The sequence below is a fragment of the Lepisosteus oculatus genome, chromosome 8 (assembly GCF_040954835.1).
Source record: "Lepisosteus oculatus isolate fLepOcu1 chromosome 8, fLepOcu1.hap2, whole genome shotgun sequence".
Taxonomy (NCBI): Eukaryota; Metazoa; Chordata; class Actinopteri; order Semionotiformes; family Lepisosteidae; genus Lepisosteus; species Lepisosteus oculatus.
The window spans coordinates 18,044,916-18,058,784 of NC_090703.1; the positions used below are offsets into that span (position 1 = coordinate 18,044,916).

Below are 13,869 nucleotides of genomic sequence, written 5' to 3' on the forward strand. Positions count from 1 at the left end.
TAACTAAATGTGTGTCTTTGAGGCTTTTAAGGACCAGAGTTGTATTGTGATGGTTCGAGTTGTCCTTCCTGTTTCTTGGTAGACAGAGAGAGGTCATCAGACTGCTCAGACAGACAGGGGCCCACTTATCCCGAGAAGAACTAGAAGACGTGGGAACAGAATTGTGTAGGTAAGTGGGGAAATAAGCCTCTTGCATTTACCTCTTTACCTTATTGCTGCCACCTTCTCTTAAGTGAAGGAACCTGAAAGCAGATAAGAGTACGGTGGTCTGACCTTGTCATAATCTTTCTCCTCGTCTGTCCAGTCATTTGAAGTTGTTCATGTACTGACTCAGGGAAAACAAGCCATCAATATAGAGAGGCATCTATTGGCCTCAGGAGAATGGGATGGTGGTATGCTCCGGTTAAAGCAACTTCTATCAATTTTCAGTCCCCAAAATGTGGGAATACTAATAACACCTGGGAAATTCCAAACCAGAAGTCACAAATCTCAATTAATCTCACTGCTACATTTGTTCTTTCAGTATGGCAGGTGTATACCTCATCTTGTAGCTGCACCATTTCCTCACTTTCTTGCTAATAAATAAAATAATTAAGACTACTGCTTTATAGCCTCTGTTTTGATTTTCAGGCAGTTTGACTTCAAAATGTTACCATTCCTAGATCAATGCTCTTGTTGTCAGGAGCCTTGACAAGCTGAGTAAAAAGTAATCATTAGCCATACCTCTCATGTTTCAGTTGCTGATGTTTGGAATGCTTTTTTACAATTTATGTGAGGAAAATAAAAATCTCCCATTATAAATATTTCTTTATTTTTTACACGTACATTAAATATTTAAATTTAGAATGCTGCATTATAATTTGTATCTAATTGTGTGTTCCTGTAGAACCCTCCTATTACTTTACCATTGAGTATTTTTTTAAATGCCTGATGCATATAACAGAATTTATGACCTCTGATTCTTGGGCTTCTTTTCAGTATACAGTGGCACAACTCCACCTCTTTCATCTTTCACATCTCTCTGGGAATTTTTGTAACCACAAAACTATATACTTCAGTCTTGCTATGTTTCTGTGATTCCAATTAAATTTTATTACTGTTTATTGCATTTTTACCCTAATACTACTTACATTTAAGCAATTAAGCAATTCATTATCTGGTTCTTTCAAATTTTCGTTTCCCTTGGAATTTCATTTTGACTCTACTGTTTGCAGATTTCTTTTGCAGATTTTCTTTAGAATGTCCTTATTTCTATTTAAATTTAGATGTTCTTTTAAATTTCTCTGTAAATATTTGACTCTAGATCTTTGGCACTCTGCTAGTACCTATTTCATTCATATGTAATTTATCTTTATAATATTTGTTATCAATTCTTTCAGTGGCTGAGAAAGCTGAACTCATCTTTAGTACATGACATTCTCAAGCACATATTATATTTAAAGTTCATCTTTACAAGATGTAGACAAGATCCATGAGTAAACCACAGACTTGGATTTTCTCATCAGTTTGTTTCTAAGATCTTTGCATTCATTTTTTATGGAAACTGTACGATTTATGCCAGCATGAACAGCAATAACTAGATCTTCAGTAATCTTTTAAGGGCTAGCCTTAAAAGGGGGGTTTGAGAAAAGATAGGCAAAAAGGAAGATAGACAAATAGGACAGACGTGACAGACCCTAATTCTGTGGTTTGTGTAAAACAGGAAAGGTCTGTGCGGGTGACCAACCAGACAATGAAGATTTCTCTGTTGGCGTAATTCTGTTTCAACCAAGCAAAAGGCCAGACTTGCAATGTGTCAGTCCTGAACCATACCAACCCCTCCTCCCAACCCCCAACTTGTGTGTAGAGTCTAGTTCAACCTGTTATGTAAACCATGGAATGCAGTCATACCGCATAGTTAAGAGACCACATGGACACATTAATCTGTTCATGTACAATGCATTCACCAAAAAAGACCAAAAAAGGCAGTTGTACTTCAGCTATACCTATAAAATCTAGAGTGTAAAGTTAATGTGCTGAATTATATCTATGGGCCTATGTTGATCACTTATAACAAGGTCACCATGTACAGTATATTGTAAACATATAGTATATAAATCCTAATATTTGCTTCATCCGTATCTCTTTATTCAAGCCAAGCATGTGAAGTGGCTTTTCAAGCCATGCTGCTTTGCAAGTCTTGATCTTATATGAAGTAGTATCCAACACTTAAAAAAAAAAATATGTGGCATACCTCCCAACCATGCTGCAAGGGCCAGTGTAGACAGATTTGTTAAGATGGGGTTTTTATGTGTCATGTCTTTCTCAAATTCTAATTGAGAACAGATTTTTTCAGAAGGCACTACAATATTCAGTCTCTTAATATCTTTTTGATCATTCTTATATCTTGTAATAAAATATGTCTCACAGTTGACTGTTTACAAAAATGCTAACTGTAAAAAATGATTACTTTTTTTCATTCATGAGTGCTTTAGCAATATTTTCTCTGTTTAAAAGAAATGAAGCAAGTGAAGGAACTGCAGGTCTTGGATCCTATTAAAATGAGATGTAGTATTGCCATATGATTTGGAACATGAACTACAATTTTTACTTATGCTGTAGTCAGATTTACAATGGGAAGGTTGAATCTGTTTGAAGTTGCTATGTTGTATGTGCATGTTGTTCAAAAGTACAGCAGAACAGTAAATGAAATAAGCAATTGTGTTTGTATCAGCCTGGCAGCTAGTGGAGACCTAGATGGGCTAAATATTTGGAGTCTTGCTGGAGCTAGCATGGATTTGACAGGCTATGATGGACAGACCCCACTGGAAGTGGTATGTTTCTTTTTATTCCGTTTTAATTGTAATTTTTGTGTGTAATCTACCTTACTATATTTAAAGACTCTTAAAATCAGAGAATTCCCATTGCACAAAAAAAACCTTACTAAATGTATTTATGTGATTAATAGATTTTAAACTTTTGAAATAGTCAGTGGTCATTAATCTTGGTAAATGATTCCGAAACTCCCATCTACCAGTAGCTATACTCTTGCCAAATATTTAATGTTACACCTTACTTTGTGAAACACGATTGAAAATTTTTATCAATTTTATTTTATTCATTACAAGTAAAACATAAAACGAAGCACGCAAATTAATTATTTTAAAAAATATTTAAGAGACTTAATTGGGCTTGAGCTACAGAAATAAAAACTGTTCAAAAACTCAGTTGTTCACTGAGGTCTTTTCTAGCTCTTTTAATGCTTACGATTGTCAAATAAGCTTTATCCCTCACTCACTTAATTGTCTGGAATGTTTTGAGAATTTTTTGAATATGTGATGTTACAATCAGCTTCAGTGTTCTGCTGGGTGCAGATTAACTGGAATATTTCTGTCTGCTGTTCTGCCTTTCTTCTCTCCAGGCTCTAGCAACTGGAAACAAGGAAGTGATTGAATTCTTGACGCAGGCACACCTGCTCAAGCCCCAAGTAAGAACATGCATCTGGGAAGCTGGTGGGGTTTAGAGTTACTTCTATAGCGCTCAACCCTTGGACAGTGAAATCGACCTCTCTAATTATTAAAAAGGGAACCGAAACAAAGCTTGAAAGCTTGAACTATTTGAAAATCCAGAGATCTTGTGTTGCTCCAGTGTAGCAATGTTGTAATCCTCTGATACATTGATGGATTTCTTAAGCAGAAATGGTTTTATTGCCACACAAGCTTCAAAGCCTTAAGATTCAACCTCTAAGATGTACATCAAATCATGTTATTTAAAATTGTAGGATATTTAATCAAATTTATTAACAGTTGATTTGGAATTTCCTTTAAATCTTATAGTTTGACACAAACGTAAAAATCTGAAAGAGAATTTCAGAGAATGTGTTCACTTGTTAAAGATTTTTGTCCATGATTATCTTTAAGGGAATTAATATTTTAATTTATGTGTCCTGTCTGATCCATCTCTGGACAGAATCTAACCTTCTTGCAAGTAATGTTTTAAAATCCAATCTTAAAATCTGTTAAGATATCTTCAAATTACTTTGTCTTGTTCTTATTTTCAGCATCTATGAGATGCAAATGACAAGTTAATAAAATAAAGCAATTGGAGTTTTCAGTGAAACATACAGAATCTTTCCATGCCAAAAAGAGTGTGCCCACTTGTCCTCACTGCTCTTCTGTACTGTGGATAAAAATATCAGCCTTCTGTACGAGCTTCTGCATGAGGCACTGCACAATGTACAAGAATATTCTACTGTTCATATCTTCTTTGTTTTGTGTCTGGTGCTGTGCTACATACATACCACTTTTGGGTTAGTTATATATAATGGCAGGGTTCTGCATATGTTATCAAAATAAATATTTAAGTAAACAAGAGTTTAACTGATGAGAGTATTTAATAATGTTACTGTGGCCTTTTAAAAAACGTTATTTAAATTACAAGAACCTGATGGAAGGAATGATAACAGTTTTAACAGTCTTGCTAAAGTGTGCAATAAGTCTCACATATGCTTTTTTCAAATAGTATTTAAAGGTTCAGGATATTTTTTTTTAAACTAAATTGACTTGGCAACTATGCTATGTAGTATTGTAATATTAGATTCATTTAATTTTTGTGAATGAAACTTTTCACTTAGCTTTCTTTGAAATAATTTGCATGTCTTATCTTCATGCAATAATAATGGGATCTACATTTTTGCTGTGCTTGTATACTTCTGTTATTAAGGAGTTATTCATCTGGTTGAAAATGTGTTTGATTAATGTGAATTAATTGGCACCTTTGTGCATTTCTTTGAAGGATGTGGGAATAATAGATTAATATTGTTTAGTAAATGTATAGCGTAAGTGTCAGCATATGGAAAATTGATGTTGATAATTATCATCATTTTTATTTTTATTAAATCCAGACTTATACCACTTTATAATAATTTAGTGGAGAAACTGTGCAAAATGATGAGGTTCTGTTACAGTTTTCTATTTCTGTTTCCACTTAGGTTCTTTCCAATGGAGATGTGATAGAAAGGTGGGTCCAAAATGACCTCAAGCATTGATCAGATGGAAACTTCTTAGGGAAAAGGGTACTGCAGAGATTTGAACCAAAATTATGCCAGTATGACTTCCTCATACCACAGTGGTTTACAGTATGTGTATTGTGATCTCTCTTGTACCACAGCTTGTTTTTGAGAATATAGTATGACATTGTATTTAGATGATAAAGTCCTACCTTTTACTTCTGCACTACGTACAGTACGTGCTAGCTCTCATACAAATTTTGAAAAGAGACTCAGAGTTCAGTACACATTTTAACAGCTGGTCTCAGTATATTTTCAGAAGTGCTATGTAAATCAAAAGTATTGCTACATAAGTATGGCTTTTCCCCCAAAACGTCATCATATTATTTTATAATATTTTTCTGAGTCTTTTTGGCTAGTTCACTTCTGGGTGACTGAAAAGGAATTCCTCATAGCAATCCTTTAAAAATGTTTTAGTTTTGTTCCTACTTCCTGGGTGCAAAAGCCCTGTAATGTTTCCTTTTTTTAGTGTTCTTAGTTAAATAACTTACCCTTTCTGGTTTGAAAGTACAGTATATTGAATCCTCATAAAATGTTCCCCTAATTATTTATACATATTGTTTTTAGAATGTTTTTGTAGGTATCACTTGTACTGTAGAGATTATTTTAATTATTATTTTAATTACTCTTTTTTGTAGCATACAGTGTGTATATATACGATGAAGGAAGCTTTTTCAATTCAGCAAACTCTTTAAACTATCATTTTGAAGATGGAAAAGTGAAATGTTTTTAAAAAAAAAACGTGTTCTGTTATTGGAGGTTAAAAGTGAAAAAAGTAAGCATTTTCATGTTCTATGTCCAATAAGAAAATAAAAAGTATTATTCACGAAATGTACTGTCAATGTGCTGCTTCGATTTTACAGACCTCAATGAACTGAACATGTACAGTATAATAACTTGGTCTTTATAGATACAAATGAACAAGTAAACCTCATTTGTTTGTATTATATACTATATAATGCTACACTTTCTAGTGTGTCTCCTCAAGTACTCTACAACATAGCTGTTTTGGGGATTCGTGTTAACTTGGCTTTTTGTTAACGTTTTCTGTTTTACCCACTACATTGTTTCTGATGTGCAGGAGTCCACTTGGAGTGTATGATTGTATAATTTTATTATTTTATCTGTATGATATATTACATTCAGCACAGATTGAACTAAATATTGAAGGAATAATCTGTCTTTTTATCTAAGTACTACATATTGGTGTATGTTATGTAGTAATAGCATTAGTATGTTTATGATGTATTCACAAGGTGAATAAACTCATGAATAAAGACAAGCATGACCCATCCCTTGCTGTATCATTATTTCTTTTGCCTCCAAAAATCTGTATGTAAGCACTTAGAATTGAGGATTTGAGTATCCACTATCCCATTTTTGTATGTTTGTGATTAAACAAATCACAAATGATAGAAATTAAGTTGCATTTGGTCTTAAAGGTTATATACTGTTCCTCTTTCATTGTTTAGCTTTTTTGTCTGAAGTGATAGTTAAGACAGGGAAATCATTTTAACAGACAGAAACAACCGATACTTCAAAGCATACATTCAAAGTATTATCAAAGTAAGGTTCATCTTCTTGTATGCGAAACAAGTCAGTCCAGTCCATCCGCCAGGAAACCTGCCACATCCAGTGACGTTTTGGGAGAAAATGGTGTCTCAGTCAGTGCTCTTCTGCTGGGTGCTGCGTTTTTTTTTCCTAAACCCCCTAGCTTTAGCGGCTTCCTGGACTGCTTTTTACCCAGAATATAGGCTTGAGTACTTTAGGTTTTACCCCTGAGATTTATTATTTTTGCCTGTTGGACGCTACTGGAGTTTGCTGTTGCATTTAAGTTGCAAGTATGTATTGTATGTTATGTTATTAAGTACCCATACAATCAATGTACTAACCATAGATAATTTTAACTTACAAAAAATGTCATTTATTTGGATAAATATTTAAATCAATTGTACAATAATTTATTTCATATATTGCAAACAAAGGGTTAGAAAAATAATAACCACAAATGAAAATAATACATTTGAGACAGAAGAAACTGGTAGAATAAACTGTGAACTATTTCCTTATTTTGCTTCAAAGTAAAATCCAAACATACAGTACATGGGTTGAACACCAGAAATATGCTGAGCTTTTACCATCCCTGACATTTCCAAACAAGCATCAGGCTTTTTATTGAATTAAAATACTGAATGCATTTGCTTTTTCCATTAGAAATCTGAAGTCTAGTTGAAATTCAATAACAAATCAATTACTTTTCTCCTTTATAGAACCCTGTAAATGTCACCTCCGAGAGAGAAGCTGGCTTTACTGCTATCACTTCCTGGCAGTTGAAGAAGCAGTTCAGACTTCCTAGAACTGCAGTTTACCAGCAATGTTTGAGAATATGTATTACAAAAGAGAACCTTTTTTATGCAGTGATTCTGCATACTAATCCAGGGAACTTAATGTAGTCATTCATGTAGATTTTGACATAAGTTAGCAAGAGAGACAGCCACAAAACAAATACTAGAACCCTCATATGTTTTGACCATTACCATCACATAGGATTTTTCTCTGATTTTGAGTCATGATCGTTCACATTGCTGCAAAAGGTTTAGTCACCATGTCGCAGAATTCTTAGTTTTTATAGGTATTTCTAGATTGATATTACAATTATTTGGTGTTTTCAGCTAAATAAAAAGCAGTATGCATCTGGGCAAGACATTTCAGACAAGTTCTTAGTTTTAGGATTGAGTTATTTATTTTCTCACTCATCTGGTTACTAGCAGCTGAACAATCCTTCTTCAGTCTTCTTTTCTTAAGGATCCCAGTGAATCGTTTTCACAAGACGGATAGTAGGCCTTATTTCCAAATGCACACATAATGCTTCAATTTTACATTGTTAAATTATCAGGAATTCTTTTTGACCTGATCTTACTATTGGTCTCTTAAAGTGCTTTGGTACTTGGAGTGACACCTGCTCAGAATTTCTAAAGTTCTGTCCTGTGGATATCCAAACATGACTATTTAAGTTGCACCACCTGATGCTTTTTTGATGGTAGCAACACAAATTTCCTAACCTATATACTATATATATATACCTTTTTATGTATGATTTTCAAAATTAGTTGTCACGTCACTGCTTATTTACAACACTGGATATTTCTAGGCAAAGCTTACGGTGACTATGTGCATGACAGAAGCATATACTTTTACAAAAGTGTTGATTTATTTAAAAATTATGAGCTTTGATTTTTAAAAATAAATGATTGTATGAAATCAATCATTACAAGACAATTTATATGCAAAACAACTAAATTTTCAGGAAATGCATTTTATGTTACATGGAATAATACTTGAATCCAATAACAACAATCCTGATTTTTAAATTCCAGTTTGGAAGGTCAGTTTCATTAGCTTATTGAAGTCCCTTGCTGCTTGCTGTAAGATAGTCAGTTTGAAGAATATAAAACCCTCTGCTATTCTGTACTACAGTGACCTGCAGACAAACCTAAAATTGGACCCATTAGACAAATACAACAAACCACAGGGACAGAGAGCTTTATGAATATGAAATGCTGTCCTATTGTGAAAGCAAAGTTGATCATTTTAACGTATTAATTCACATGAACATAGCTGTAGGACTGATTGTGTGACTGTTTATAAATGAAACATTTCCTGTTCTGTAATATATTATAGATGCACTTTCAAATGGATATAAACAGTTCAAGAACTCATTAGAGGAGATTTCTCAAACTTCATCACAGTTATTTCTATAATATAATCATTAAAAGCTTAATTTTGGAACATACTGTATATCATAAGAAAATGTGGCCATCCAAATGTATACAGTAATACCGAGAGGCCTTCAAATGTAACAGATGAGTATTTGAACCAACAGAGATCACTGAATTTTAATTATTTCAAGTATATATAAAGTATACATGTGGTTCTTTAGAGATTATGCAGAATTCACAGAGATAAAACTGAACGACACATGGAGCATAAGGTATAAAAAATGTGTATGATATGAGAATGTACAGCATTGTCACATAAGAAAACATATAACTATAGAATGCCATACAAACTCTCAGTAGGCGTTAACCCTCCCCAATGGCAACCGCCTGCAAAATTATTTTTTTGCACAAATCTTAGTAGCTCCTCTGTACAACCTGGAAGTTCGACTGGTACAGTATGACATAAAGAGCTTGTTTGTATGTACAGTACCTGCCTGGCATCTGGGAAAGCATACCATTTAAAAATAATGTAAAATACTCTGAATATGAATGAATAAAAAATATGTTATTTGAACACCTTTCTTGAAATAATGTCACAAAATTACTCAAAAATGTTCAATTGTTTATTTAATGGTTGAAAACTACATTTGGACAAATGAAGTCATATGGAAATGTTTCTTTTTTTGCAAGTTTTCATCATACTGGTCCATAGGAATAATATTTAATAAAATTACCCTCACACTTGGAATGCATCCTTACTGAGTATCACTGATAATTGAAAGATGAAAGACTGCAATCACAGAACAAGCAATCATAATGCTTTCATTGTTTATTTTATTTCTTGTTGTATAGTTAAAAGGCTTCTGAAGATAATCAAACAGTACACATGATTAACAGCATTACTGATACTCATCAGTGTTCTCCTAGTGTAAAAGACTAAATGACCTAGTAAATTACCAAAAATCTCACAATAAACAATCTTTATTTATCAAATAAATTCAAATCAGTAAAGGTAAACTAGCACCCAAATAATTATTTGAATGTCAAATGTAAATGATTTTATTCAAGGTGTTAAAACAAGCCATAACACACCCTAAAATAAATTAAATGTCGTAAAGTTCTAGTTAGGCCTGTACTGGTTTATATAGAAGTGGTCAGCTAAAGTTAATGTATAAAAACGAAAAGGAAAAGTTGGTTGGTTCCAGGTTGGCTTCTTGCATTTTCTGTTTTAGTGAATGAGCGGGGCCTTTTTTAGAAATGAATAGTTTCTTTCTTTTTTCCTCCATAGTATTCAGAAAACTTTAGTTATCTGGCTCAGTCTTTTCACCCTCTGATGCCACCCACATGGGTGGAGTTTGTCTTGGGCCTATCCAGGCAAAGGAGCGGTCTCACTCCAAACCTGTCCGACGGGTGTGCTTTAAGTTGTTTGGTTTCACCTGTTCGGCTCTGCCGCTCCCAGCTCCCCTCAAGAAGCCCTCAATTCAGATGGAACCCCGAAGAACTGGTCCAGCTGGACAAGAACTTCATTCCTTCCCTGATCACAGGAGTAAAGTGTTCTGCCTACCAACAGGGATACTGTATATAAAGAAGAGTTGCAGGGACAAGAAGCAGAAGCAAGATGAGAGAGCACACAAAAAAGATTTTTCTTCTGCTTCACAAGGTAAATGCTTTAAATAAATTTGAAGGTTGGGAAAACTATAAATAGTTGTTAAAAAAAAGTTGTTGGGGCAAAGCAACACATTTAAACTCTTTTTTAATCACAGAGTTCTGAAATTCTATATATTTCTATTCACTAAAGAGCACAGTGTTCTTCTTTGTACAATTTATTTTTGCTTGCATGTGAAGCTTTTAGGTTCTCAATTGTAGGAAGGAATGGAGATTTGGGCCTGCTTAGTTCCTGAAAATGAGCTTACATTTCTTCTGTTGTTTTGTTTCTTTGTACAGACGCTTGCTCGAACCATTGTTTTGAACCAGGGACCTTTGAAGTGGAACCTAGACCATAAACCTGTGAGTCTGTCCAGAGTAGCTGGATTTTCTGTCTCTCTGGTGCAGTGGTTCTAAACAGTTCAACAGTTCTTACCAAAATTGTGAAATGTTTAGGACCACTTGATCAGGGGGATGATAGCCTCAAATGAGAGAGACAACACTGGAAGACAGAAAGTGAAGAAAAAGAAACATGAACAGGACATTGCAGCACGTACTAGCGCTACAAGCAATTCACCGACTGTAGGAGACCTTATCTTTATGTACTGTTATGGGCATGGTGGTCAGTCATTGCCTTCCAGCATGTTGCAAATACCGATGGACTGTGGAGAAAGATGGGTCAGGTTTACATAAACAAAAAGTGGATTGAATTCCCTCTGATCTTGCCTGTGTGTTCAGATTTTCTTACAGATTGATACTTGATTTAACAGTTAAATTTTTGCAGTATTTTAAACAATACAATCTGTGGTATATCCCTTTATTGAAGTCCGCTTCATTGAATCAAAAGACATTTTTATCCGGGCACTTTTAACAGAATTTATGTTGCTTTCAGGGCAATCTTATGTAACAGAAACAAACCTAGATTTATTACATGTTCTTTAGGATTTAGGATAAATGATCTTCTGGATGGAATTAAAAGCTAATTTGTTCTAGCACAACCTTGTTAGGCCTCTGAAAATGTACAGAAGCTGACTAAGCTTGTAATGTCATTGAAATCTGTACCTACACTGCAAACAAACGAGTGTGAAATAAGTAAAGATTGATAGTAACATTTTTAAAAATAAATCTGCTATCTGTGTTTCAGTTAGGATATGCAGGATTTCTTAGTTGCAGTTTCAAGGCATGATTTCTTACCTTTTTATACATGAATATCTATATCATTTCTATCTTATATAATGTGTTATGTTGCTCTTTGAATTGAAGTATATTTTTGTATTTGTTCCCATTTAAATATTCCTTAAGATTGCTAAACTGAGAACCATTGATTTTTTTAAGGGTATTTTTACTGGAATATGGAAAATGAATGTGAACTCAAGCCTCTGTAACTTTTAAAATAAAAAATATCAAAATTTAAGAAAAGAGAACAAACGTCTGTTTAACATGAGATACTCAGTGAAAGACATTATAAGTATTATCTTATAAACATAAAAATGTTTATGGTGTGCTTTTAAAAATGTAGCTGGCTGATATAATTCATATATATTTTTGTTAAAATAATTCACAGTGTTCAAAGCACTATATGTTATCTGCAATACCACAGATAACCTGTTAACCGTGGAAAAGTACAAAAATCACCAAAGATGATTCAGTAAAATACCAAAATGACTGAAGTTAAAACAAGACTTGAAATAATTTTGTAATTTCGTTATTCTTTGACAAATTTCACCTTTGTTTTTCTTAAAGTTATTTGTCAAAAATAAAAAATAAGTTTAAGGCATTTTTCTTATGCATTAATTGTGGAATATTTGTATACAATTACCCAACATTACATGACAGCCCAATATGTTGCAGTGGTAACAGCTCCATTTCTAAAATGTTTTTTTTTTTCAAAATGATCATTTCCCTTAAATGTAATTGAGGCTTCTTTTTGTTTACATATACTTGGGCTTCAATCTAACAATGTTCCTTAACTCTGGTTTTTGAGGTCCACAGTTATCACAATGTGTTGATATTTCTGACGTCTCTTAGAAATATTACCTGCTTTAGAACTGGGAAGGACTTAACTGGTTTAATTGTGTGAAAGCTTAATTTGATTGCTTAATTAAAATCTCAGGTGGTATGGAAATTAGAAGGTTATGCGGCTGTTAAGGACCAGTGCTTAGGAACACCAGTCTAATTCCTAGTGATTGTTGCTTATAAATAGTGTTGGTAATTGCCATGAGATGTTCAATTTTAAATTACATTTCTGCTTGTGTGTAGATCGGTGTGTCCTCTCCAGTATAGACATTTTCAATTATCCATAACAATAATCAAATTACATATTACCGATTAATGATAAACATCACATATCCCATTTTCTGCAATCATTTAATCGATAGGTATTATCATCTCCTTTACTCTGTGAACAGAAAAAGACACTTTTGGGGTTTGGCTTTAATTATCATTAAAGCAGTGGTGAGTAGTTCCATAAGAAGGACATTAACTAATTTTATGATGAATTGAAAGAAATTAGACTTCAAAGAAGAATGTTAAATATAATATACAAAACATACAGGACTTGAATCCCTTCAAGTTCAATGTTGGCAGGTGTCCTGAAGTATAAACATACTTTTCAAGCAGACAAGGTAATACCTTTTGGGCTGCATTGTTGCACTGTTCTAATTCCTGTATTTTTAGAAATACTTACCTTAGTATTTTCATATCCTCTGTCTGAAATTCATGTAAGAATAAATACATTTTTACAACAGTTTTAACAACAGTTTTAAAAAGAGTATTGCAGAGCTGTGATTTACAATTGAACTTATGACTTCTATGATTAAATAAGAAATAGGGACTTCCCATTGACTCTTGTTGATTTTAGTTAAAATTCCAAACTCTTCTTGAATGAAACTCCACACTGGGTGAAAACATACCCGAAACACGTATTTGTATTTATTTATTAATATTTAAAATAAGATGCAATTTGGTTTATTTCCTCTTGGGGATATCCCCACATCTCTGTTAGAGGTTTTTGTCTTCATGGAGACATTTTCTCATATTGTATTCCAACGTTCATAGTATTACATGTTCAAACACTCACACTCATAAAATCTCAATCCTAACAATGAAAACAAAAATGATATGACAGTCCTATCATCCTATAATATCTAAGAAGGGATTCATATGAGTCTAGTTTGATTACCTTTTAGAATCATTTAAAATTATTTATCTTGAAAAGTATTTTAGAAAATAGTGAAAGCTATTGTTTATTATTTTATATTTTTGCATTAAACGATTCTATATTTTACATCTGTAATAATCATTGAAACGACTTGTAACATTTCCTTAGATTTTGTTTTAGTTAAATAGACTATCTTTAGCTTACAACCACAGACAAATTTATGCTAGCCCTCCTACCATTGTAGAGGTAAATTCTTTAATTGATGCTAACATTATTACTTGAGGAAATCTGTAAATGGT

The 13,869-nt window shown here is 33.2% G+C and overlaps 1 protein-coding gene and 1 long non-coding RNA gene across 5 annotated transcripts in view; both read left to right on the top strand.

Annotated features, from left to right (window-relative positions):
- The window catches only part of aspg (asparaginase homolog (S. cerevisiae)), a 53,989-nt gene extending 47,648 nt beyond the window's left edge, over positions 1 to 6,341 (top strand). For 3 of the 4 annotated variants that reach the window (XM_069193324.1, XM_015350858.2, XM_015350859.2), the window contains 4 exons: positions 83 to 169; positions 2,714 to 2,813; positions 3,401 to 3,466; positions 4,970 to 6,341. In XM_069193324.1, the coding sequence (XP_069049425.1) occupies positions 83 to 169; positions 2,714 to 2,813; positions 3,401 to 3,466; positions 4,970 to 5,026 (310 nt within the window). In that variant the 3' untranslated portion in view covers positions 5,027 to 6,341. Of the gene's footprint in view, positions 1 to 82; positions 170 to 2,713; positions 2,814 to 3,400; positions 3,467 to 4,969 lie in introns of those variants that run through there. The other variant, XM_015350860.2, reaches the window with a different exon arrangement.
- A 4,022-nt stretch (positions 6,342 to 10,363) lies between these two features.
- On the top strand, positions 10,364 to 12,187 carry LOC107077793 (uncharacterized). The gene is made up of 2 exons (XR_001478789.2): positions 10,364 to 10,426; positions 10,711 to 12,187. It is a non-coding gene; the product is annotated as an uncharacterized lncRNA (long non-coding RNA).
- Positions 12,188 to 13,869: the final 1,682 nt, after the last annotated feature.